The 27661-nt window shown below is 40.8% G+C and overlaps 1 protein-coding gene across 1 annotated transcript in view; it reads left to right on the forward strand.

The window, feature by feature from the left end:
* The window catches only part of LCP1 (lymphocyte cytosolic protein 1), a 52703-nt gene that overhangs the window by 13976 nt on the left and 11066 nt on the right, over positions 1-27661 (forward strand). The window contains exons 2-13 of the mRNA XM_011219397.3: positions 7518-7604; positions 8185-8348; positions 8517-8646; positions 10457-10589; positions 13072-13153; positions 14740-14905; positions 16246-16388; positions 19082-19177; positions 20944-21139; positions 23170-23248; positions 23838-23952; positions 24855-24988. Coding sequence (XP_011217699.1) covers positions 7541-7604; positions 8185-8348; positions 8517-8646; positions 10457-10589; positions 13072-13153; positions 14740-14905; positions 16246-16388; positions 19082-19177; positions 20944-21139; positions 23170-23248; positions 23838-23952; positions 24855-24988 — 1502 coding nt within the window. The 5' untranslated portion in view covers positions 7518-7540. The remainder of the gene's footprint in view (positions 1-7517; positions 7605-8184; positions 8349-8516; positions 8647-10456; positions 10590-13071; positions 13154-14739; positions 14906-16245; positions 16389-19081; positions 19178-20943; positions 21140-23169; positions 23249-23837; positions 23953-24854; positions 24989-27661) is intronic.

Genomic DNA, 27661 nt, shown 5'->3' on the forward strand with positions numbered 1-27661 from the left:
AGACGTTAACACCAGGAGCGTCATTGCCTATACCCTAGGGAAGGAGAGAGGTGACAAAGCATCAAGAGCCTCCACGACCCCAAGCCCGGAGTATCCCCTCTGGTTGCAAGAGGTTTGCTCTGTGTCACATCTGTCATGGCTCTGAGCAACTCGGTAGAAAACAGGTGGCATCAGGGGTGTGCTGGTGGAGGTGGGGAGATGGGCACTCCACGGTTGGTGGCCAGGCTGAACCCTGTGTGCTATGCTTTATACAGCTTCCAAAGCCCCTCAACCGTGATCAGACCACAGAGGCTCCCAGAACAACATGTTCACTAGTTTTGGTGTTATCTCGCCTGCTGGCTTCCCATGGGAGTTTACAGGGCCCAAGACAGATAGAGAACAGAGCCACGGAGTCGGAACCCCCGCCTCCTTCCTGTGCCTTTACCTCCAGGCTGCAGAGATAAATGAGTTCTGTGTTCTGGAGCAGCCCTTGGGCAAATCAGTGTATCTTCAGGGAGAAAAAAGACAATCCAAAGGAGATTTTGACTTGACAGAAGAATTCATAAGAGCTCCTTTTAATGGTCCTCTGTATTTGAGGCTATTTATCTTTATTTGGCTTCTTAAAATCATTTTTAGAAAACATTTTCAGAATCATCCTTTATGTGAAACTTTGGAATATCTGTATCCATGGAGTAAATTACTGGTGGTTAGATCGCCTACAGTGGGCTACTTTGTAACATGAAAGGGACAGAATTACCTGAAGCAAAGCTACTTCCTTGTCTCAGGAGTTGATCGTGATGACTTCTTAAAAACTTAGGGGTATTTTATTTTGCTTCAGACTCCTGTATATTGTACGTTCCTCTTCTTCAGACAGCATAGTTTAGCACTCAAGACTGCAGCGTTAATGATGTTCTTGATGACATGTTGTTTTGGATTATTAACTGTCCATTCACGTGTTTGGAAGTTGTGTAGCTTTCTCCTGTCTACATATTGAAATTATTGAGGTAGAGCTAGGAATCTGGGTCCTGAGTTTCCAGTTTTACTTTACCCACTGTGTCAAGTTGCAGGAAAAGTAGGACACATTCAAAAGAGTCCCTAGGCAATGTGATGCCAGGTTACAGATGGCTCCCTGATCCTGGCGGTTATGTAACTGGGCACCAATTTATCGAACCAAAATACTGACCAGCCCACCACTACCCCCTCTCAGAAAGTCTGTGAGCATCTTACTCTGGGCAGGTCACCTCCTATCCTTTCTGCTGCCTTTTATTATCAATTAGGAAACTCCTCAGAGAAAATCCAGCTGACATTTTTGCATTTATTTTTAGAGAATGTATTTCGTTCTGTAAATTGCACAGCACTGCGTTTTGTAGTAACCTCCTACAAATAGTGTCAGTGTTCCAACTTTAGGGAAGTTGAGTCAGGTGCTTTTATTCTAAGTAGGCATTATCAGAAATTCTCTTTCACTACTGATCTGGAAAATACCGGCCTCCTCTAAGCTGAGACTCAATACTCACTGACCTAAAGAAGTGAGCAGGTTTTGTGGCTTTTGCAATTAGGGGGGGGTTATTTCGTATTCTTAGGACTTTAGAAATAATCTTATAAAGTGAACAACCAGTAGTTTCTTTGGCCAAATGTCTTGAGATTTTATTGCTATTGATTTAATAAATTTAAGTGCTTACAGGAAAACTAGCAGCCAAATGTGACTTAGATGAATGATTTGAGTCTGTCTTCTTAGATTTATGATTTGGGCAGTGATTCAAGAGTAGGGTTCCAGGGGCACCTGGGTGGCACAGCGGTTAAACGTCTCCTTTCAGCTCAGGGCGTGATCCTGGCGTTATGGGATCGAGCCCCACGTCAGGCTCCTCTGCTGTGAGCCTGCTTCTTCCTCTCCCTCTCCCCCCTTGTGTTCCCTCTCTCGCTGGCTGTCTCTATCTCTGTCGAATAAATAAAATCTTTAAAAAAAAAAAAAAGAGTAGGGTTCCAAAATTCACCACTGACTTGCAAGAGACCTTAAAATGGTTTCTGGGAGGGCATTCATAAGGGATGAAGAATATACAATGGAATATTATTCAGCCATAAAAGGAGGAAATCCTGCCATTTGCAACAACATGGATGGACCTTGAAGGCATTATGCTAAGTGAAATAGGTCAGACAGAGAAAGACACATACTGTCTGATCTCACTTATATGTGGCATCTAAAAAAAAAATTAACAAAACAACTAACACTAAACTTATGGAAGAAGAAATCAGACTTGCGGTTACTAGAAGTAGGTGGTGTGGGAGGGGAAATTGGAGGAAGGTGGTCAAAAGGTACAAACTTCCAGTTATAAGATAAACAGGCCCCAGGGATGTGATGTATACAGCTAGCGCTGCTGTGTGGTATATAGAACTGCTAAGAATTGTTGCCACAGGAAGAAAACATTTTCCCTTTATTCTTCTTTCTTTACTTTTTATTGTATCTGTATGAGAAGAGGGACGTGAGTTGAACCCCTTCTGATTATACGTAAATCAAACAATCATGCTGTGCACCTTAAACTTACACAGTGAGGCATGTCAATGATTTCTCAGTAAAACTGAAAAAAAAAAAACAAAAGGGGGCCGCATGTAACGCAGGAGCGGTAGAGTGGAACCGGGAAGGAACATGCCTTCCTCAGCCACTGCTCGCAGGTGCTAAATGGCTCAGCACATCCCTATTACAGCAGCGAGCTCTCTAGAGACACCCGCCAACGTGGTACCGGTAATTTGCAAACTGAAACCCTAACTAATGATCCTTATGAATCTGACTACGAGTACCATAACCCGTACCTTTGAATGTGCATGAAGTGGGTATGTTTTTTCCAGGCAAACATATTAATAGACTGTGTAAAGTACCTAATCTTTGATTCTAACCCCAGCAGTATCCTTCTTTAGAAATGGTCTGATCTGAATGTTTTTAATCCCCTCTTCTTCCTGCTTCCCTGTTTTGTGAACAGGCTGCCATTTGCAAGTTTGTTTCAATTAGTTACACCGTCGCTTCTCGGTTATGGACCTTAATGGCCCTATGAAGCATACCTCCATCCTCTTCCTGCCCTGCTCACCAGCAACCACATTTAAAACTCCAGCCTTGGGGCGCCTGGGTGGCACAGTCCTTAAGCGTCTGCCTTCGGCTCAGGGCGTGATCCCAGCGTTCTGGGATCGAGCCCCACATCAGGCTCTTCCGCTGGGAGCCTGCTTCTTCCTCTCCCACTCCCCCTGCTTGTGTTCGCTCTCTCCCTGGCTGTCTCTATCTCTGTCAAATAAATAAGTAAAATCTTTAAAAAATAAAAAAAATAAAACTCCAGACTTGCTTTGAGAATGTGTACATATACAAAGCATTTCATATCATCAAAATTTTAGTTTTCTTATCTGTAAAATGAAGGAGTTGTAATAAATTATTTCTTAAGTTCCTTCTGCCTCTAAAAGTTGACTTGTGTTTCCAGGACTTCTGCTCATTCTGATAGTAAATGAGACCCTCTCCAGATAGCTGTTCATGCTTCCGCCCAAAACAACACAGAGGGACAATAATTTGGGCTGTTGACTATTCCTTCTCCAATTCACCTTTTTTAAAGTTTATATGTATGTATGTTTTTATTAATTTATTTAAGAGTGCAAGGGGGACAGGGGGAGGCAGAGAATGTCAAGCAGACTGCCCACTAAGCATGGACCCCCAATGCATGGGGCTCGATGTGGGGCTCCCTCTCACATGAGCCCTGAGATCATGACCTGAGCCAAAACCAAGAGTTGGATGCTTAACCGAGCCATTCAGGTGCCCCATCCAAGTCACCTTTTCAAATAAATTTTCCTTTCACTTTTAATCACTGAAGGATTTTGTATTTTTAAAATGTGACACTCACTATATGTAGCTTCTCCAGGTTGATTTCCCCATTTATAAATCTCAGAAAAATACAGTTCTCCCAGATGCTCAGGCTTTTCATCTTGACTTACTTACCATGGTTTAAAAATCACATGGTTTTAAAGTAATGCTTTTTTACCCCCCTTTCTAGGTTTTTAATTTGCATGGGCCATGCAATTTCCATGCTAAAACATTTTCTCTACTTTTTCACTGCACCATGATTTTTAGATTTTCTTTCTCACCTAATACTATAACTCTTTTGTTTCTTCCTTGGCCCTGCTCTTGACCCTTAAAATGTCTTTTCTTTACCTTTACTTGTGTTTTTCACCGTCTCTTACCATGCTCTACAACCTAAAACTCTGTGTCAAAGGAGAGGGCTAAGTTTAGCCTCAGAGATCCCATTCATTCTCCTTACCTTTAACATTGCTTCATGCTCTCAGGGTAACGAGGTCAGTGTAGATGTCCCTCACCTGAAATGAGGAGCTGCACCTGGCTTGTATAGACATTCAGAAAATATTTATAAATGAATGAATTTCTCTTGTCATCCCATGAACATCTGAACCAAGAAGTGTTAAGACACTTAAAAGCAGGAAAGTCCAGCCAGCTCTAAGGCTTTAGACCAGATTTTATCAAAGATCTTGCTAAAACAGGATGGAGAAGAGCCTTCTCTTCATATCTATAGGGAATATTTGTAAAGGCATACGGGAGAGCCTGGCCAAATTAATCACAAGGATTTAGTAAAGGGTACAAAGTTAATGTACTAATTTCTTAACCCAGAAGCCTTGCTTTCCTAACATGTGAAAGCAAGATCTTCCTAAGCTAAGATACCTAGGTAGGCTCTCTGTGTTACAGGTTTTTAAACCTCCCATAGAGTATACGTATTAGATGGCTAATGAATTATTGCTGAGTGAGCGAGCGAGTGACAACATGAATACCTAACACAAGTGTGAAGGGAGTGAACCTGAACAGATAGCATGAGAGAAAAGACTTGAGAATTGGAATCCTGGCTGCTCTCTCCCTGGCTGTGTGGTCTGAGATATGTGTCCTAACTTCTCTGAGCTTCTGTTTCATATTCTACAAAATGGGAATATATATATGTGTGCCATCAGACTTCACTGAGGGACATTATAATAACCACCAAGCTTGTGTTTACTGCATCCCACAAGCGTCCTCTCCTTGAGGCCTGGGCAAAGGGATTGCTATCCGACCTCAGTTCTGTGGCCCTAAAACAATTGGTTGGTTTGGCTTACTTATATAGATAGAGTGAATTATGTAACTGATGACATTTTCCTCTGTCAGAGGCATTAGCCTCTAGAAAACCCGGAGCTAGATTTTCAGCCACTTCTAGCAAAATGTGCAGTCTTACTCTGCATTTGGATGAGTAAACCTGCTCCCTGCCATTATCTTATTTTGCCCATGCTTATCTCTCCTTAACGATTGCATGATTTTGGGGCACCTAGGTGGCTTAATCGGTTAAGTGTCTGCCTTTGGCTCAGGTCGAAATCTCAGGGTCCTGGGATTGTGCCCTGCATTGGGCTCCCTGCTCAGCGGGGAGCGTGCTTCTCCCTCTCCCTCTACCCTCCCTCCTGCTCATTCTCTCTCTTTTACTCTCTCTCTCTCAAATAAATAAAATCTTTAAAAAAAGTTATTTAAAAAAACAAAAACAATTGTATGCTTTTATTCATTTAATTCTTAGGTTTGCAAGTAGTTGTGTAACCTGACTCAAATTGTTCTTGGGACAAGGATTGGTGGGGGGGTGGGAAGGAAGGAAGGAAGGATGGATGGAAGGAAACAATGAAAAAAGAAAAAAAGGAGGGAGACAGAATAAGGGACAAAAAAGACAATGAGGGGAGCGAAGAAGGCAAGAAAGTCAGCTAGCCATTTCCTGTCCCCAAGGGTCACTGCACTGTGTAACTGGTGTTTGTACGGTTAAGTTCTACACAGTTTGACCTTCCTTCAGAGAACCCAGTGAAACTTTTTAGATACATCAGGTAAATAATAACATTTTTATTGATAATAAAACATATTTGTAGAGGAATTGAAATAGCAACAGTATCTAATTCCATGACTTTCAAATCATGCTCCCTTGAGTTCCTACAGGTATATAAGGTGACAGGAAGGGGGCTAGTGGCAGGGGGACATTTGGGATTTTCAACCCAAATGAACATCTCAGAGTTCTTCTTTTTACTCGTTCGCTTTTATCTACATGTTAAGCCTCTGTTAACAAAGAATTTGGGGGGGAACCAAAGTTTGAAGCCACTGTTACATGTACATGACAAAATACTCGGTGGATAATAGATGTAGGTTTGCAAAATTGAGCATAAGGCATTTTGGGGCTATAGGTGTCCGTGTTAAAACTGTTGTTTTTCTGTGGTTGTTGGTTGCCACTGAGGACAAGCACAGCACTAGAGAATGCTGTGAATATACAGAAAAGGAAATTCACTTCAAACAATATCCTGCGACAAATATATTTTTAAAAATCAATAACTTCACTAAAATGCTCAAATTATAATTACACGTAAGAATACCCCATCATCCACACTCCCACCCTACTCATTCATCCCTTCCCCACCAGGAAATCCAGTAAGCCTTAGTGGAGCTCCAATTTGAAATATTCTGGTGTGAATTAGCTAGGGCCATGGAGACTATAATCTGTTTTCTGTTTCATTTTTTTTCTACCCACTAGAGGGCAGCAGTAAAGCACAGGGAAAGGAAAGTAACTCCAGCGCCAACATTAAGTTTCTCAGCAAGACTAGCCTTTCTGAAACAAGAACACCTACAAAGTCCCTCAGATTCCCGTATATGAATTATTAGAGGGTCAGGTTCCCTTCCTCCTTCTCTAAATATTTAGAGAACTTTGAAAACTCCCTTTGAAGTTGTAAAAGTTATCTGTTGGCTTGGCCAAACATATTAATTTTCAATGTGAACATGACATCATTGCTAAAAAAGACATTTATGTAAAAGTTAAGTGTTATAGTTGTATATTACCAGTAACACACTATTCCAAGACTTAGTGATTTAAAGCAACAATCATTTTATCGTATCTCTTGATTCTGTTTGTTGACTGGGAAAAGCTGGGTGGTTTCCCGGCTCTGTGTGATTTGACTGGGACTGTGGACATCCAGGGTCTCAAATCAGCTGGGACATCTAAAGTGGCCTACTCCAGTGTCTGGCGGCTGATGCTGGCTGTCAGCTGGGAGCCCAGCAGGGACTGCTAACCAAAGCACCTAGTCACTGGCTTCTTCATGTGGCTTGGACGTCTCACAGCATGGTTTTTGGTTTCCAAGAGGGAAAATCCTAAGAATGGGCATTCCAAAAGGAAGGAGCCAGAAGTTTCCAGTCTCAGATATGGCTTCTGCTGCCTTCTCAGTGGTCAAAGCAGATGAAAGATTAGCCCAGATTCAAGGGGAGAGAAATCAGCTCTGCCTCCTCATGTGAGGAACAGTCTGTATACACAGGGAGGGAGAAAGTGGTGAGAGCCAATTGGAGACTACTGCATGGAAGGTTAAGAATAAGGCGATTTCTTACATATTGGGAAGATAGTTATAAATCATGAGGGATGCAGAGGGATATTTCTTCATTTAATAAATGGAGATTGCTGCTTCATGTGGTACTTTAAGAATTAAGACACACAGTAGTCATTCCTTATGTTCTTTTCCTTCTGCAGATCTATTGCCTGAAGCAATAAAAATGGCCAGAGGATCAGTGTCCGATGAAGAAATGATGGAGCTCAGAGAAGCTTTTGCCAAAGTTGGTGAGTAGACCACAGCTCAAGTCAGATAATTCTCCTCTTTACCAAGTAGCTTCAGGACAGATTCGGTGAAATGGTAACATAAGCAAAATAATGCAAGTGAAAGGAACACAATGGTATTGGCCAGAGGAGCTGGGGGAACTTAATTTTGAAAGCTCTACTTTAAGAAAAGTACTTCTTTCTCTATCAAAACATGGAATGGACCCTTTCACACCTGCTGCTTTTCTCCTATTTTTATTTTATCTGCTTTCTTTGGTTTCCTTTGTTTTTCTACTGTTCCGCAATTTTTCTTTGTATCTCTAAGCCTGTGATTTATTTTCCCATCTGTTCCTATAAGTCTCTTCAGATTCTTCTCCCAGAATCTCTGTTGTGACATGATGACTCATGTATGTTGGAAGTGCCACTAATGCCCATCTCTTATAGAAACAGGCCGCTCATGAGATTATGGCTCTTGCGTGGGGTTGGGCTGTGGCCCCTGAATGATTGCCTCTCCAGCACACTCCCCTCCCATCTCCCCTTCCCTCACCTCTTCATTCTGTTACCTGAATTGCCCTGAGACTTCCTGTGGTCACTTGCCTTGCAGATACCGATGGCAATGGGTACATCAGCTGCAATGAGTTGAATGACTTGTTCAAGGCTGCTTGCTTGCCTCTGCCTGGGTACAGAGTGAGAGAAATCACAGAAAACCTGATGGCTACCGGTGATCTAGACCAGGACGGGAGGATCAGCTTTGATGAGTTTATCAAGGTGAGTACGGTGCAGAATGCAAGGAGATGCATTTGAAACCTGGGACTTTAATTTGAAAAATATCCAGAAATATATTCCCACCCTCCTTGCTTCAACATTACATATTCTTCCCTTTGTGGTTTTCTTGATCACAGATTGGATTTCTAAAGGTACATTACATTTTGGCAGGTTTTTCACGGCCTAAAAAGCACAGAGGTTGCCAAGACCTTTAGAAAGGCAATCAACAAGAAGGAAGGGATCTGTGCGATCGGTGGTACTTCGGAGCAGTCTAGTGTCGGCACCCAGCACTCCTATTCAGGTAGGCTGTCCCAGTGGGTGCACAGTGGAGGTGGGGAGGGTGCTGGCATGAGGGGAGACTGGCGGGGTAGTGGGAAAGGGAGCCATATGGAAAGGATCTGTGCCTTCCGGGGTTACAGATTCTAAACCTGCTATTCAGACCTAAGCCAACACAAGTTTATTGACTACTGCCTGTTGTCCTGTGGTTGGTGGGTCAGTTCCAGGGCCATAAATTAGGAGGAGCAATCCTAATTCTAGGTAGAGTCCAATACCAAATAATCTCAATGGCATTTAAAAAAATACATCAAGGCTGCCAGAACTCCTTTGTAAGTCTTGTGGATAAAATGAACTACTCAGGCTTCTATCTCCTAAACTTCGTGATTTTTCTCAATGCCTGCTGATTGATCAAAAAAATTGTGTTTTCACTGATTTGGAAGGAAGTTGTATATTTCTTGTGAAGGCTGCCATCCAACACCCTCACAGGATGGTGATCCAACAAATTCCAAGCTGAGTTCTTCAAAACGTTAGCTGATCTCAAAGATAAGTTCATGGTTAAGGACAGTCTGTGATTGTGAAGACAATGTTTAACCTTTTACTTTTGAAGACAGAAATTATATAAAGATGCCTTATGAATCTTCAAGACAGTGATGTGTCATGCACTGAAACTTCTGAGGGATGAAACTGTCATGCACTGAAGCTTCTGAAACTTTTGTGACTCAAGATTCTTCTGAGGGATGCTACTGTTTCCAGTGACACACAATTTAGGAAACACAGTGCTGGGGCACCTGGGTGGCACAGCGGTTAAGCGTGTGCCTTCGGCTCAGGGCCTGATCCCGGCGTTCTGGGATCGAGCCCCACGTCAGGCTCCTCCGCCATGAGCCTGCTTCTTCCTCTCCCACTCCCCCTGCTTGTGTTCCCTCTCTCGCTAGCTGTCTCTATCTCTGTCAAATAAATAAATAAAATCTTAAAAAAAAAAAGCATTTAGGAAACACAGTGCTAGACTGTAAGGCATAACTTGAGGTTTTATTAAAACTTCCAAAATCAACTTCTCGCAGCTTTACTGATAGAAAAGAAAGATTATATCACAAAAGATTTTATTTCATAGCAATTTCATTATGATTGTATAAAGAAACTCAAAGATACTATAGGAATTATCTGTGATCATCCCACATTTAATTTGACTGGGCTTAAGGTAGCCTGAGTTTAATCCTATAAGCATTAGATCACATTCGTATTTAAATTATATCTAAATATAAATAAAATATATCTTCATTATATATATATGTAGTTATATGATACTTACATGTAATATATATAATTATATTATGTATAATATATATTGTATATATGATTATAATATAAAATTATATATTATATATATAATATCTAAATCTGCCTGCCATATATTTTATGACTTGGAGTGAATAGAGATTCTCAGCCTATTCCCCAAGAATCCAAGAGATTCTTTTTAATGTCAAAAAAGGTCAGGGGCGCCTGGGTGGCACAGCGGTTGAGCATCTGCCTTCGGCTCAGGGCGTGATCCCGGCATTCTGGGATCGAGCCCCACATCAGGCTCCTCTGCTATGAGCCTGCTTCTTCCTCTCCCACTCCCCTGCCTGAGTTCCCTCTCTCGCTGGGCTGTCTCTATCTCTGTCAAATAAATAAATAAATAAAATCTTTAAAAAAAAAAAAAAGGTGAGATGATAGGATAGGGGACCAGATAATATCTCAGTGTCTCTCCTGGGCATGACAATCTGAGATCCATGTGTATAATTTTGTTTATGTCAGATTTTCACTTTGCAAGTAAGTCATTTTTATAATTTTATTTGCAGAGGAAGAGAAGTATGCCTTTGTCAACTGGATAAACAAAGCCCTGGAGAATGACCCTGACTGTCGGCATGTTATTCCAATGAATCCAAACACAAATGATCTCTTCAGTGCCGTTGGGGATGGCATTGTCCTTTGGTAAATAACACTTCCTTCTCGGTTTCCAAAGGTTTTTCCTGGAATTTTCGGCAATACCAACAATTCATTGTGTTTATCCTAGGCCAACTTCCTTTGGTGCTCAGCTGGACCCAAAATGCTTTCTGGACTCTTACTTGGCAGGTCCTTGGAAAGCAAACTAATTTCAAAAGCAACTTATAATGAGAAATGTAAAACTGTTATTGTTTGGTTGGAGGAGAGGGATGTGCAGCATAGACACAAATAAATACAGATAAAGATGTAATAATATAAGGCCCAAAGCAATTATTTCTGGAATGTATGCCACCTGGCTTCACCTGAACATGACCAACCATGAGAATAGATAGATTGATAATAGCAGCATGATAATTAAAGAAACCCAATACAAGTCCTTAAGCAAAGGGACTTGGAGTGGTACATACAACATGCACTTCCAATGCTGAGGACACCTGGAAAAAGAGGAATGTTTTCTGTCTGCGGAAGACCTCGATCCACAGATGGTCATGATGGTGTCTTTGAAATGCTTCTGAATCCCTGGCTTTAGCAGCTTCTGGTATCACTGTCAGACATGGTATTTGTGAAGAGGCTTGAAATGCTCAATCTCCGATGGGCACAAGAGTTGAAGGGAAGGGTGGGTGAACAAGACTTAGAACCCCTTCTTTCCTGCTCTGAGCAGAACAATTCTGCTTTCGGTATTTTCTTTTTTATTAGAGTTCACCCTGAGATTTCATTTTAAAAACTTTCAACTGCCATGGGGCGCCTGGGTGGCACGGCGGTTGAGCATCTGCCTTTGGCTCAGGGCGTGATTCTGGCGTTATGGGATCGAGCCCCACATCAGGCTCCTCCGCTATGAGCCTGCTTCTTCCTCTCCCTCTCCCCCTGCTTGTGTTCCCTCTCTCGCTGGCTGTCTCTCTCTCTGTCAAATAAATAAATAGAATCTTAAAAAAAAACCAAAACTTTCAACTGCCAAATAATAAATAAATAAATAAATAAATAAATAAATAAATAAATGTAGCCTCAGGATCAAGTGCTAGTTCCTTCGGTTGGCATCCAATGCACTCCATCATCTTCTCTCAATCTCCTTCTAGTTTTACCTCCCAAGGACCCGCATGACTCAGGTACCCACCCAGGATACTGAGTGAATGGCTGTGTGAATAACTGAATGCATCAGCAACCATATTACCCCTCCCCATACACGTCCTGCTCATAACTGCAACTATGGCCTTGCCTTTTATTTTTCTTCTTAAGAATACCCTTCCCTTCCGCATCTTCTCCTCCTGTAGAAATCCATTTACCCGAACAGTTTCTGGTCTATTCCAGTCCCCCAGGGGTCTCTCCCTTCCATGGATTCCCAAAGCACGTATCTGTAGTACCTTGGGAGCCATTATAATGCTCTTCTTTTGGGCTGTTAGGTAACTTTTCATATCCTTATGTTTTGTCTCTATAATCGCACCATAAGCTTTTCAAGAGCAAGGTCACCTTCTGCTTTCTAAAGTCATCCCTCCCTCACGCCATTTCCTACAGCTTCTAGTTCACCAACAGTTTCAGATTTTTCAAATAATGATTTAGGAGTTTGTTTTGCCTGAATAGCAATAAAGTGTCTTTTGTTTATATATGTGTACACACACACACACGCACACACACACACACACGACAAAGCTATGGAAATACATCTTTAAAGAACACCACAAAAAAGGTAGTTGCTTAAACATTGTTCGTATAAAAGGTTAATGCTGATTTCTCATTAAAAACAAAGAGCCACAGTCAAGTTTACTATTGTTTGAATTTGTTGTTTCTTTGGATTTGCTTTTCAACTTCCTTTCTGTAAATAAGTTGGAGGTGACCTAAGGAAATTTATTTTTTATGCCCCATTGGAGGTTAAACTTAAATGAGTAAAAGCAGTTTTTCATGAATAATAATTGCCTACTTTAGACATCTGATCAATGTATTAGACACTTAATGGGTGAAATTTCTCAAGTACTGATGCAACAGTGACTACAGCAGGATATAAAACATTTTAACTTGATTAAAAGTATAGAGTTCCACCAGGTGTCGGAAATTTAGACATTATATAAGCTCAGAAGTGTACAGGTAGTCATTTTTATAGTGTATAGATAGTCACTTATATACAATTTTCCCAGCTGAGAAAGTAAAGTACTTATGGAGGACTTGCCTTGGCTTTCTACCCAGAATTTCCTAATATGCTAAGGACACCAGGGTGATTTTGCAGCTGCTGAAACACATGAATAAAGTGGGGTCTTTATTTCCTGCCTCAATATATTAGTGTGATTTCAACATTAGCCTTTCCCATAGAGAGTTTGAATCTAATCAGAGCTGCATAACTGATTTTATATCGAAACACTGAATCACACAGATTATATTGTTGTCTTATTTGCTGCTGGTATTGCTAGAATTTAAATTCAGTGTCACTGGACTCTGTTTTTCTGAAGGCAGCTTTCTTTAATTTAATTGTTTCTTTTTTCAGTAAAATGATCAACCTATCAGTACCAGACACAATTGATGAAAGGACAATCAACAAAAAGAAACTCACCCCCTTCACCATTCAGGTATGTCTTCTCTCTGTTACCAAACTGTAAGATTGTGCTTGGAATGAATGAGCCCTGGAAAGGCAGAGCCAGCCTTTTCCAGGTGCTCAGGCATGATTCCCAAACTCTGCACTGCGGTCAGTGGTTCGTCATGACTTGTGGGGACAGAGGGAGACAGTTTTGTTTTATCTTTTATTAATATGACAGGGGAACTGGGAGGGGGAATGTTGGTGGGGTGTTAGTAGTTGGAGGGCATTCTTTGTTTGTTTTGGCCATTTATGAATAAAATTCACATTGGCTGGAGTTTTAACTCCATTTTCCCTAGCAGTTTATCTTTGAGCTGATGCCAAATCCACCCACAGCATGTTAGCTGAAAAGATAAGCCTTTCTAAGAAGTGAGGGGGCTACAAACGGGAAGTTCCCTGGCAGCCTCACGGTGGGTTGGCCACAGCCGCCAGTGTGATAAATATAACTTGGTTTTTTGCCTTAATTTGTTGATTAACTGGAACAGTAACCAGGAGTAAGTAAGCTGTATTTCTGTGTTACGTTCCAGTGTTTCAACACTATTGTAATTCTCTTGCTCAGAAAGCATGTCTCACTCCTTAAATCATGAACAATATAGTATGCTGTTTGATCGTAAGCAGTGCTGTGTACTTTTAAAAGGGAATTGGTAACCAGCATGGGAACAGTGATTAAACCTGTATGAATGCACTTAATGTTAAATTTAATCTTGCTGTTGTATTTTAAGATTGGCCATAAATAGAAATGATATTTTTCGTTCATCATTTGAGCTTTCCACTAGGGCAAAAACCCACTTTTCTGATAGTCCCCTTTCCAGTTCACTGGTGGCCTGTGCCCTAAAAACAACTTCTTTACATTGCTGCCTCTGGTATCTTCTCCTTTGTGGGCCCAAGAACAGTATATAGATTCTAGACTGAAAATGGCATTGATTCTATTCCAACTGTGTGTGAGTTGTATACACATTATATACCTTGTTGTTAGTTATAAGAACATGTAGTCTATATATGTGTGTGCCTGTTTGTGTGTGCATAGGTGTGTGTATACGTAAGACATTATGGATACTCAATAAATTTTCTCAGTAAAAACCACTCTATCTTTTCTATGAATTTGATTTGTGTCTTTTTCATTCTCTTAATACCCAATCTGAAAGTCAAAAAGCTGTTTGTTACTCTTTTTTTATGACTTTGATTTACATCAACGATTGTGCGGTTAATGAGAGCCAATGACAAGACAATGACTACCCTCAAAGGTACCCCTTTATGTCTGGCTGATGGGGATGTTTGTGTGGGCTCCATCACAGGGCAAAGTGGAAAACTGTAAGACTCATTAGTTTCATCCAGGCCAAGATGGGCTCTCGGCTCAGGGTGCCGGTTTGATTGACCAGTCACTGCATAAGCCCAGTATCTGGGTTACCAGATTTTTTCTTTCAGTTGTTACTCACTGCTTTCTCTCAATGTTAAAGTTTAGTGAAGACCACGCCTCTAGACCTGTGAACTTTCCAGAAGCAAAGCAGTGTTGTCATCCCGGAATCATTAGTTGACATCTGCAAAGTCAAAAACAACATGTGTACACTTTTTCTCCCTCAGGAGAATTTGAACCTGGCTCTGAATTCTGCCTCAGCCATTGGATGCCATGTGGTTAACATCGGGGCAGAGGACTTAAAGGAGGGGAAGCCTTACCTGGTCCTGGGACTTTTGTGGCAAGTCATCAAGATTGGATTGTTTGCTGACATCGAACTCAGTAGAAATGAAGGTCTGAGCAAAGCCACAAGTGTTATTAGTGGCATGGCTTTCTGTTAATGCATGTGTTGGGGGCTGTGGGGGGAAGACGTCAGTAATAGTCAAGCTCAAAATCCTTAATTTTTGAAAACTATAGTTACATCGAATCCATTGCATTAATGTAACAGTTTCTATCCACACTGACCAGACTTTTTTAAATGACAGAGCAAAAGCTTTTTAAGACCACAGACTAATAATAATGCCTGTTTGGAACCTACAGCTCAAGTCTAGCTGTCTGGGATCCAACCTCAAGAGCTTTTCTGGGTTCACTTTGCCTCTAGATGCTTTGTAACAAATTTTAACTTGTATTTGATGAAGCGGTTCACATCCATATACTGAAGTGATAGCACCAGGTTAGAAGAAAGTTGATCTATTTCTTACCAAGACTATGGAAGATTACATGTAGGGTTTCAAAGTTTGCAACTAAATATTGTAGCTGTCATTCTTATCCTGTCTGCTCTCTGCATCCTATCTGCATTTAAACAATTACAGCCCCATTGTTTAGACAAAAGGAGTGGATCGTGATAAGAATCATACAAAAAAACAAAACAAAAAACCGGGGTTACCTTTTAGCTTTCCAGGACAGAGCCCAGCAATATGAAATCTGTAGCCAAATTCTAATCTTTAGTTATATATACTTTTTAATTTATGTCTCCAAATCACAATAGCCAGCGAAGAACCCTGGGTTGCCATTTTTAAACCAAATATGGATATTAAACATAATATAGAGGAGAAAAAGCAAATAGGAATCTTAGAACCCACGAGAAAGAATATCGATTTACAAATTATGACCTCAACTAAATTTAAACCTTCTAGCTGAGCAAAACATTTTTATTCAGCTGGGAAAAATAGGGGAAAGAGTTGATTACGCTTTTTGAGATGCTGTAATTATGCAAGTAAGCATTTGAAATATAAAACACCTATGGGGAATAGACAAGGAGACAATTGTCATTATTACAAAATTGACCTCTTAAAAGCAGAACTGTTGTCATATGGTGAAATGTGGTCTGACACAGCCCACAGAGCATTCCGAGCCTACTCATCTTGGTTATCGGTATTCTTAGGCATAGCACTGAGATTCGCTGGTGACTTGTCTTCCCCACCTGAAAAATGAGGATAATAGATAAGCTCTCAATACCTTTCTTTTTAGGGAATGATGATAAAGTGTTTATTCCATGGGAAGGGCTATGAGTACCGTTACCCCAGAGAAATAACATTCTATGTCAGCTTTCCAGCAGAGCTCAATTGAAGTTCTAACTAATCCCTTCAAATATCCCCTGTATTTATTTTTCTTCGGCTTTTGTCCTTCTTCAGCTCTGATTGCTCTCTTGAGAGAAGGGGAGAGTCTGGAGGACTTGATGAAACTCTCCCCCGAGGAGCTCCTGCTGAGGTGGGCTAATTACCACCTGGAGAACTCAGGCTGCAACAAAATCAGCAACTTCAGTACTGACATTAAGGTAGGAGGAGTGCCATCTGAACACAGCTCGCCACAGCAGAGAAGGGGAATTGGGGCATTCATGGAGAAAAGACAAAGCCTTGGCTATGTCACTTCAGAAGCTCTAGAGTTCGTTCGACGGCAGCTGGTGCTGTGGGAGCCGCTTGCTCCTCTCACGGGTCCCCGTGCAGCTCTGGCTCTGGGCCCCATGCAGATCTGTCCAAAGTCCTAGGCACCGCAGCATCAAAGGGAGGTGGGCCTCCCCTGGAGTTACTGGCGACAGCAAGTAGAGGGAGGAAGGGCAAGAGGTCAGATTGCTTTTCAAGGAAGAGAGAATGTGTAGGACTGTGGTGTCCTTCCGGTTTTATCAAAAATCAGGGAGCATCTGATGGGAGCATCAGATGGGAATCCTTTAAAAAAATTAAGTGAGGATTCCTCTTAATGAATCTAAGAATACCAAACATGGGGTCTACTGCATACCAGGCACGGTTCTACCTGCTTTCTATGTGTATTGGCTCATTTAATCCTCACAATAAACCTTTGAGATAAAGATTATGATTTTCTCATTTTACAGGTAAGGAAACTGAAGTGGAAGAGAATTAAGTAATCTGCTCAGGTTCACGTAGCTGGGGAACGGGGTCAGGATTCAAACCCAGCAGTCAGCCTCCAAGGTCCCTGTACTGGGGCGTGTACATACGGCCTCCCTAAAACAACCGGTGACTTTCTTCGAAGGTTTTCACTTGTAGAAGCCAGAGTGGTTTTTAAAAGAGAATGATTCTCGGGAAACCACCTGCAATGAGAATGTCCCCCAGGGCAGGTAGAAGGGCAGGCACTACAGCAGAGATCCAAAGGGGGGAAAGGCTGAGGGAAGCATGCCCTGTGGTTTTCCAGTTGGTGAAAACTTCCATGTCAAGGTGAAAGGCAGCTGTTGGCACTAAGGACAGTTGGGCCAAGGCAGAAGGAGCTTAAGGAGCCGTGTGAGACACTGGGATGCGGCATGAGAAAATCTTTTCAGTCTCCACTTTCTCGAAAGTTAAAAAGAAATCTTCTCCAAAGAGAGTCAGAGGAAAGGTCACAAGACTCACCAAGAGTCACCCAGGCTTATATTCCTTTGAGTGACAGCTTCCCCCTGCTATGGACTCAATGGCTGCCAGGCATGGTGCTAGTTAGACGGAAGCTTCTAGATGGGAAGTCTCCCATTCCTTAGCACCTAAGTTAATGATGCCAAATGCATTTTTTTAACTGTACCACTTTCACTGGTTATTGATGGCGTAGCACCACCAACCAAATGAGGATTTAACAGGAGCTGGACAGTCTCATTATCTTCCTTGGTGCTCAACAGTTAAGCTCTGTACCTGTTCAGCCAAAATTTTCAAGCTTTTCAGCCAGAATGGGGCTTCTTCATCTGAGCCATAAATTTATCTGAATTTCTCATCACTAAAAAGCTGTGTTCTTTAGAATAATAACCATAGTGGCTGGCAAGCTGAGCATAGACAGGGGTGGTGTCTGTCACCAGGGGACAGCTGCATCCTGCCCAAGGTCAGTGCTGTGACGGATGTCTGAGCATCTGGCAGCTTTGGGAAGTGCCCTCAAATCACACAAAGTCAGCAAACATGGGGAGAACACCCGCCCTGGAGCGAGTGAGAAAGGTTTATTAGGGTCAGATAAAATGAGAGGAGACTTAGCAGAGCTAAGCAGATGTAACATGTGGTAGGCAGATTTGATTTGTGCCCAACACCTGCACAGAACTTTCACTGACTTCAAAATAGCTATGGTGAAAAGTAAGAGAAGGGGAGGGTGGAAGGGAGAGGTGAAAATCAGTTTCCCCAGGTGCAACATCAGTCGCGGGCTTTCTCTTGTTTTAATGTCTCTAATGTCGCAAGTGGGGAGCATACCTTGCTGTTCCCAGGCCCCATCCAGTTTTAAAAACAAAAAGAACAACAGCTGATTTTTTCAGTCGTAAAGAGAAATTAAGAGGCTTTTAAATAATTTAAATAAATTACCGGAATATCTGTACGCTTTTATTGAATGAGCACAAATTTATAATTTTAAGACGAGGATTCTGTGAATTCTTTTCATCAATAAACATATTTGTAAATCTAGGAAAACATGAGAATTCAATATCTGTATTCAATCTGCTATTACTAAATTTAAACATTTTTTCCAGCTTCTTGATAAACATTAAATGAGCTTGTCATCTTAGTATCTCCTGTTACATAGAGATTGCTTGTTAATGCTTCAACCTTCTGTCTTGGAAATCCTTATTTTCTTTTGCTGATTGTCCGTTTAAATGTATTTAAACTCTGCCTTAAACTTCTGCTTCCTTTTTCTGTCACTTTTTTTTAAATTAAATCTTAGCTGACTGACTTCTACAGCAATATAAAGGTATATGTATTTTCCTGTATACAATTTAATGCCTACAAGTGATTTCTTTTTCTCCCCTGAGAACAACAGAATAGCATTTGCTTCTTTGGGTTGCTTTTGTGTGTATCCTATATTTGTTATACTCCTTTAAAAAAAGAAAGTCCAGTATAATATGTAAACAGAAATAGAAAATTCAAATTAGTGAATGCTTCCAGCTTTGTTAATTAAGTTGCATTCTTGAATGACAGTCAGATAAGAAATATAATATGTTTGCTTTTGGGAAATTATTGTCGTGCTAAGTATGTAATTAGCTGTGCTGTTTTGAAATTGTAATTTCTTAATTCCTTGCAGGACTCAAAAGCTTATTACCACCTGCTTGAACAGGTGGCTCCAAAAGGAGATGAAGAAGGTATTCCTGCTGTTGTCATTGACATGTCAGGACTAAGGGTAAGGCCATGTCCCAAGTTGTGTTTAGAGAACGTGATGCTGCCTTTGTGTTGGCAGTTCCACGGCCCCGCATGACCCTGATTCTGGAGTTCCATGGGTGCATATCTCTGCTTAAAGCCCTGCTAAAATTGTTAACAATCGTTAATGGTTTTGGATGATAATCGTGGGAAATTGCATCTGAAAATAGACATTAAGGAAAGAAAGAAACTAATGCCAGTCAAATGCCACACACCATGTTAGGCACATCTGTGTGTCTCATCATTTACGAGACTCAAGGACACCAAGAGGTATTATTATGTTATTTTTAGGTGACTGAGTATTATTTCTAGAGATCAGTGGGATATTTATACAAATAAATAAATTCTCAATTTATCAATGAAATACTGAGTCTCAGATGGGTTACTTAATAGGAGAGATTATTGGAAGTTATTTGATCCAAGGCTGGGGTCCTTTTCCTCTGGTAGTAATAAGGAGACAACACCCCACCTGCTGGTACTATGTGCAAGGTACTATGCCAGGCACATTGCATACACGGCCTCTAACCCTTGTAAACATCACTAAGCTAAGTGTTAATAAATAACTATTTGATGGTTGAGAAAGCTGAAGGTCAGAGAGGCTAGTAAGCATCTCATGACCACAGAGCCAGTACATGTCATAGTAGAAAGGATTTAAATCCAGCATGGCTCCAACATTCACCCAGCCCCAACCTTACCTCACTACATCATTGGGGAGTAATAGGAAGGAAGAACTGGGTGGGATTGTGTGAGTTCTTAGAAGTCCCCGGTTTGAGAGTTCTTAAAAACAGCACAACATGGGTCTGGATGTTAAAACTGGTTTTGCCAACACGTTAATACTAACCTTGAAAGGTTGCCTTATCCATTCTTGTGCCTCATTTGATATCCTTAGAGCTAAAGCCCGTGAGTTAATATTAAAGTCAACTCATTCCCGAATGACAAGTTCACGAACTGTGTAATGTGCAGTGTCTTCTAGTAAAGCATTATATTAATAAATACTTTAAAAATTCTGTTTTCTGAAAATTGGTGGATTCATAGACTCGAAAGAGTTTTAAGAATGGTGGACCACATTTCAAAAAAACTTTATGTTCTGATAAGAGTCTACTTAAAAATGACTGGAGATTCTCTAGAACTGTTTGAATAGACTTTTAACGTATCAAGCCCTCAATCTGAAGTCTGCAAAAGCCAAGTTGCTATGGATTCATCAATGACAGTATGTAGCTCAACTGCCTGATCACATTCATTGTGTCTGAGTCACACGCACACCAACTTCGTGTGGGGAAGGCGGCTATAGGAATCAGAAGTTCTTACGGACAGGTGTAAATGTCTTCGAGGAGCTGACAATAGGAGTATTATTTATGACAACAAACGAACCCTTTTGGTAGATGAAATCTCACAGAGTCTGTGTAAGCAAATAATAAAAAAGAAGCTTCATCGTTGAAAATAATTAAGATCAACGTAAATGATCAGATTATAGAATCTACTGACTCTTTTTAAGAAGAGGACCCCCAAGCATTCATCTGACATGGGTCTGTATAGAGATGAGAGACTCCGTTTCTCTATTTCTGAGATACCTTTTACTTGCTAATTTCAGTTCAGGCAAATATAAGTAATCATGTTAAGATTAAGTGGCAATCTGAGGTTGAACACTGAGGGTGGCAGTAAGATTCCCATTTCTTATTCATGTTACGCCTGCCTCCTTTCTGCATGGACAGCCTTGACCCAACCTTGACGTGTCCTTTTTCCTTGCAGGAGAGGGACGACATCCAGAGGGCAGAATGCATGTTGCAGCAGGCAGAGAGGCTGGGCTGCCGACAGTTTGTCACAGCCACTGACGTTGTCCGAGGGAACCCCAAGTTGAACTTGGCTTTCATTGCCAACCTCTTTAACAGATACCCTGCCCTGCACAAACCAGAGAACCAGGACATCGACTGGGGGGCTCTTGAAGGTAACTGGAAACCTGTTGCTTAGAGCTTCGGAAAAGCATTCACCATTCTAATTCAAGGGCAGTCTGAAATGACCTGCTAAGCAAATATAAACCCCTTACATGTTGGAGAAGATTTGCAAACAGGTCATCAATTCTCTGTTATATAACAAAGAGAATAAATAGATTAATCAAGTCAATTACAGCCAAGCAGGAATAATCAAATACCATTATATCACATCCATTATACATAAGCTTCATCCATTATCAGAATTAAATGTTTTAGGGAAGAAGTGCATTTAATTATCAGGAGAAATAAACCCCGAGTTCCAAAAACCTAATTTATGTACCTAATGGACTGAGTGTTAATTCCTCGTGCAAGAGATTGCGGCCACTCATCATCTAAAAATATTTAACTTCATGCTAAAAGGTGCTTAGTGAGGTTTTGGGTTGTTTCTTGGATTTGGATTTGGGAGGTGGGGCGGGGCAGAGTTAAGTTGTATTTGGAGTTAGAGCCCTAACATTGGATGAAAAGCGTGTAACTATCATCAGGTCCTTCTTTTTTTCCATCATGAATTAGTTTCAATGTTGAGACAAAAGAAATCAAGACAAAATTAATATTAAATGAATATCGCTAAAGAAAGGAAATCCAGATTTAAAGTATTGATTGATCTTTTTTTTCTCCCTGCAATGCTTTACCCGAACTGGAAGTGCAAAACTCAATCCGTATTCCAACAGGGCTACATTTGTATCATTTGATAAATTGTGGCCAGGGGTCCAGGCATTTTGTTGACAACCAAGTATATACATCAACCCCTCTAATCACCCACTTGCAGCTGCCTCTAGAACATCCCCATTAGGTTCCTTTGCTATCACTTAAAATTCAGCATATGCAAAACAGAATTGATCATTTCTCCTCCCTGCGGTGCCTTTCCGCCCTTCCCCCTCCCACTCATCTCCTTTAGAAACTCTCCATTTTCATTAATCATACCACTTTTTTTTTTCTTCAGTCACCAAAACCCTGGGTCCCACTTTGATATTTTCCTCCTCTTCTTCACCCCTAGATCTCCTGAATTAGTAAATACTAATAATTCTTCCTGCAGAACAGCTTTTAGATTGTGATTTTTTCCTTCCTGCTTTGTGGACTCTTATTAAATCATACACCAACCATTTCAGTAGGTCTTAGGGGCCTGTTCCTCCATTTATCAAGCATTTGAACGTGCCCATGCGCGGGTGTCACACACCATCCCCTCTGCGTGTTTAATTTAAATTATTGCCTTTCAGTAGTTTTACACACGGCTGCCAGGCACATCACACTATCACCTTCATTATATCTCTGCCTTCCTCAAGAATTTATTGTCGTAATAAAAAAAGAACCTATAATGACCGGCATTGTCTAACATATCAACCCAAATCTGGTGGCTGGCATTCAGAGAGCCCCAATTTTGGTTCCAGCCACCAAGCGGCCTTATCTCCGCGTATCACACAGATCCCTGAAAAATGAGTTCCCAGTGGTTTTAATACAGACCTTGCCTGTCGCTCCCTTTATGCCCCTGTGTATGCTGTCTCCTCTTCCCACCACTTCCTGTTCCCTCGAGTCCTCTCTCTTTCTTCCTTCCGGTCCACGTTTTTCTAGCCCTATAAGGTGAAGCTCAAACTCTACTCCCTCCCAAACTGTTCTCTCTCCTATGTCAACTCAACTAGCAAATATGTTTACCTCATATGTTAGCCCTGGGGCTGGCATGATCTTACTTAGATGCCTGAGAGTCTTGCTTTTCCTGAAAGAATGTAAGCTTTTGGGGGCCGATGCTGAACTGCTTCCCCACACAGGAGCTTGTGTCCTACTAATAGAAACACTGGCATAGAAACACTCGCTGAATTGGAAAAGAAAAAACGAACACAGAATAACAATCATCCAAATCCATTAAGGTTTATTGAATTAAGCTTTTTCATTCTAGGTTCAATTTTTATTATAGCCTCTGTAGTTAAACTTTGATCATAAAAAAGGCATATTTTCTAGGGGCCTGAAAGATAACGGGTCTTCATTAATTTAGGTGAGACGAGAGAAGAGCGGACATTTAGGAACTGGATGAATTCCTTGGGCGTTAACCCTCGAGTCAATCACTTGTACAGGTAAGAACATGTGGGGACTCATTTTTAATGGGAGACACTGAGACCTTGGAAGATCCCCAGGATTTCAAATATCTGTATGGTGTGCAATTCTCTTCACAAATGCGTGCACCTTGACGAGAAGGGGGCTCGTGCCAAATGGAGCTGCAGGTGTTGGCTCTTCAGCTGGGAAACTTCCTTCCGTACACCATCCTTGCTGTGTGTTCAGTACAAAATCATAACCCAGCAAAAGGACAGATTTACTACACGTTGTAAGCCTATGATCTGCTCCTAAGCAGGCCAAACAAAAAAATGTTGAGTTTATGGTGACGTGTCTCCTATGCCATTTGTTAGAACCATATTTCTTTTCCTGGAGGCAACATGGTCCTGCTCCAGGGGCATAGGTCGTCACACCTGGGAGAGAACTTGCGTAAGTTTCTTCAATTTCTCTGAGTCAGAGTTTCTTTACCTCTAAAGATGGAGCTACTAATACCAGTTCTTTTGGGCTGTTGCAAATGTTCCTTGCGCTGATGTATAAGGAAGTGCCTGCCCACGGTAGGCCCTTAATAAATGGTGGCTATCTGAGAATTCTTTTGTGTTTGTTTTTGTTCAGTGACTTATCAGATGCCCTGGTCATCTTCCAGCTCTATGAAAAGATTAAAGTCCCTGTTGATTGGAACAGAGTAAACAAACCACCATACCCCAAACTGGGGGGCAACATGAAGAAGGTAAACAGTGACTCTCCAGATGTCCCAACAGGCAGGTGAAGTCACAAGCCTGCAGATGCACCCTGTGAATACTTTATTAGGAGGCCAAACTTAGAATCTAAGTAATGTTTATACAGGGATTAAATTATAGCACAGCAATCAGAAGCCTGAATGGTTTCATTAAAGTGAGTCCGTTATTTCAGTTGATTACTTATTTATAATTCCATGTTGGTTGTCTTTAAACATTATGATGTAAAAATTCTAATTAAGATAATTAGAACAAGCAGAGCCACAGGGTCACTTTTCCACCAGCAGGATCCTTATTCTAATTTCCTAAAGAATTAGAGCTTTGTACTGACAGTTTGACTTGTACAAATAGTTTGTCTAATGTCCACACAGTGGGAACACATTGTTTTGTAAAAGCAGCGATGGGGTTGGCACACATATTTCTCACCAATCCTTGTCCCTTTGGCTGTTAATGATCCAAGCGTAGCTACGGGAATACTGTCCACATGTCAGCCCATTATGTGCATGTAGGATGGAGAATCCAGATTTTCCATGACAATCAATCTCCATGAATTCAGCTGTTTTAGGAATATCATGGACAGTCACTAAGCATGGCCCTCTATTTCTGGAGTGTGATATAGCCATGACAGTGTTCATAATGATAAATTCATTTTGGTTTTATACTTACAGTACACTATGAATATGTTTTGGTGGAAGTGAGGGGTTCTATTAAAAAAAAAAAAAGATGTAAATTCTTTGACTAGTTTAGAATCTTAGCATTGCAGAACCAGGCAAGACTTGAGAGATCATAGAGTCTGACAATATTTATTTCATTTTGTGTCTGTATTTTTATTATCCGGTATTTCTCATCATAGAGATGATGACTTTAGAATGTTTTCCTTCTTGCTCATTAACAGCTTGAAAATTGTAACTATGCAGTGGAGTTGGGGAAGAATCAAGCTAAGTTCTCCCTGGTTGGCATCGGGGGACAAGATCTCAATGAAGGAAACCGCACTCTAACATTAGCCTTGATTTGGCAGTTAATGAGAAGGTAACATAACTCAAGGAAATGACTTTTTATTGAGTATATTATTGACTTGGAAAAATACTAGCATATGTTTAGGAATGTGATTTAAACCAGCAAAATGGTATTTTAAGCTACACTTAAAACCAAAGGAATGTTTTGCTATTTTCCTGTTATTTTTATTTTTTTATTTTTTATTTTTTTTAAAGATTTTATTTATTTATTTTGACAGAGATAGAGACAGCCAGCGAGAGAGGGAACACAAGCGGGGAGTGGGAGAGGAAGAAGCAGGCTCATAGCAGAGGAGCCTGATGTGGGGCTCGATCCCGTAACGCCGGGATCACGCCCTGAGCCGAAGGCAGACGCTTAACCGCTGTGCCACCCAGGCGCCCCTTCCTGTTATTTTTATTATTTTTTTTTCCTTTCAGGTCTTTAAGTTTTCTTTCGGGTATTTTGAAACTTTTTTTTTAGATTCCTAAACATTTTAGATGCTTTTGTCCTCTTAACGAATCACCCTGTTTTCATTATGGTGTGACCCTCTTTATTCCTGGTAATATCTTCTTTGAAATCTACTTTTCTGACGTTAATATAGCCACTCGAGCTTTCTCTTTTTTTTTTTTTTNTTTTAATTTATTTATTCAACAGAGATAGAGACAGCCAGCGAGAGAGGGAACACAAGCAGGGGGAGTGGGAGAGGAAGAAGCAGGCTCATAGCGGAAGAGCCTGATGTGGGGCTCGATCCCATAACGCCGGGATCACGCCCTGAGCTGAAGGCAGACGCTTAACCGCTGTGCCACCCAGGCGCCCCCACTCGAGCTTTCTCTTGATTTAATTTTAGCATGACAACCTTTTATTTTTAGATATGTGTAAATAACAGTCAATTATCTTTTAAAGAGGCTTTCCAAATATGGGGGAAATGTGCTATGTGTGCTATACTTACCTATTTGCCATTTCCGGTGCTTACCTTTCCATGGTGTGGGTCCAGATTTCCACTGATTATCATTTGCCTTCTATCTGAAATATTTCTAACAGTGCAGATCTACTGGGGAGAAAGCATTTCAGCTTCTAGATGTCTAAAAAGTCTTTATTTCATTTTTCATTTTTGAAAGATATTTTCTCTGACTGTGGAATTCTAGAATGATAGTTTTTTTTTCTTACAGTTCTTTAAGGATAGTGTTCTTCGCCCTCTGGTTTGCATTGTTTCCAATGATAAATCTGTTGTCATTCCTACCTTTGTTCCTTGGTATATAATGTCTTTTTTCCTCTGGCTTACTTTCAGATTTTCCCTTTATTGCTGGTTTTAAGCAAGTAGATTATAACGGGCTTTGGTCTTTCTCATGCTTGAGGTTTGTCGACTTCTTGAATCTGAGGGTTTGTAGCGTTCACCAAATGTGGAAAACTTTCGGTCTTTATTTCCTCAAACATATTTCCTGTACCACGCACCCCAGTTTGTTCTGGGGGGACTCCAGGTACAGAGATATTTGGTCATCTGACGTTGTCCCAAGGTTCATTGACACTCTATTCATTTTTCCCCTCTGTTTCATTTTTTTCTGTCTGTGTTTCATTTGGGATAATTTCTGTTGCTTTGTCTTCAGATTCACTAATCTCTTTTTTTATAATGTCTAATCTTACATTAATCCTATCCAGTGTATATATATATATATTTTTTTTTTTTAATCTCAGACATTACAGTTTTCAAGTATAAAAAATTTGACTTGGGTCTTTTCAGTGTCTCCTGTGTCTCTTTCCTCTAGCTTCTTGAACATATAGAACATAATTATATAGCTGTTATTTCTGCGTCTGTTTCTTATTAATTGATTTTTATCCTCATTATGGGTCATATTTTACTGCTTCTTTGCATGCCTACTAATTTTTTATTGTATGTGAGGCATTGTGAATTTCACCTTGCTGTGTGCTGAGATTTCTGTATTCCTTTAAATATTCTTGAATTTTGTCCTGGGATGCAGTTAAGTTACTTAAACACAGTCCAATCCTTTTGAGGCTTATTAAAAGTTGAATTAGTCTTGAGCTAATTTTGTCTCTCAAGATTGAGATAATCTCTGAGTACTGAACTTGATGCTCCAGGTATCATGAGATTTTTCTGCTCTGGTGGGAACCAAATTATTTCCAGTGCTGTGTACGTTCAGAGAATCATTCTGCCCATTTGTTTCTGATAGTTCTTGTCCCAGTCTCTGGTAGTTTACACACACACATGCATTGAGTAATACTCAGCTAAAGACTTATGGCAGACTTACGGCAGACCCTCTGAAGATGTCTGGAGCTTTCTTTCTAGACGACTTTTCCTCTCCAGGCAGCTCTCTCCTCTCTGGTATTCTGCGCTACAAATTTCTAGCACCTTGGCTTCCTTGAATTCTCAGTCCTGTCCTGTCAACTCAGGGGTACTGCTATGCTCTGCTTGGGTTCTCTCTCTCTGCACTGCAGCCTGGAAACTCTTCACACAATAAGCTGGGACAATCTTAGGGCTCATCAGGTTTGTTTTCCTTCTTTCAGGGACCACTGTTTTGTGCTTACTTTGTCCAGTATCTGAGCACCATTGTTTCATGTGTTTTAATTGTGTTTGGGTGTTTCAGGGAGAAGGGTAAGGTTGGTCCCTGTTACCACACCATGGCAAGAAGCAGAATTTCCTGCTAGTTCTTAATGAGACAGTTTTATTTATTTATTTATTTATTTATTTATTTA

This window comes from Ailuropoda melanoleuca, chromosome 7 (genome assembly GCF_002007445.2).
Source record: "Ailuropoda melanoleuca isolate Jingjing chromosome 7, ASM200744v2, whole genome shotgun sequence".
Taxonomy (NCBI): domain Eukaryota; kingdom Metazoa; phylum Chordata; class Mammalia; order Carnivora; family Ursidae; genus Ailuropoda; species Ailuropoda melanoleuca.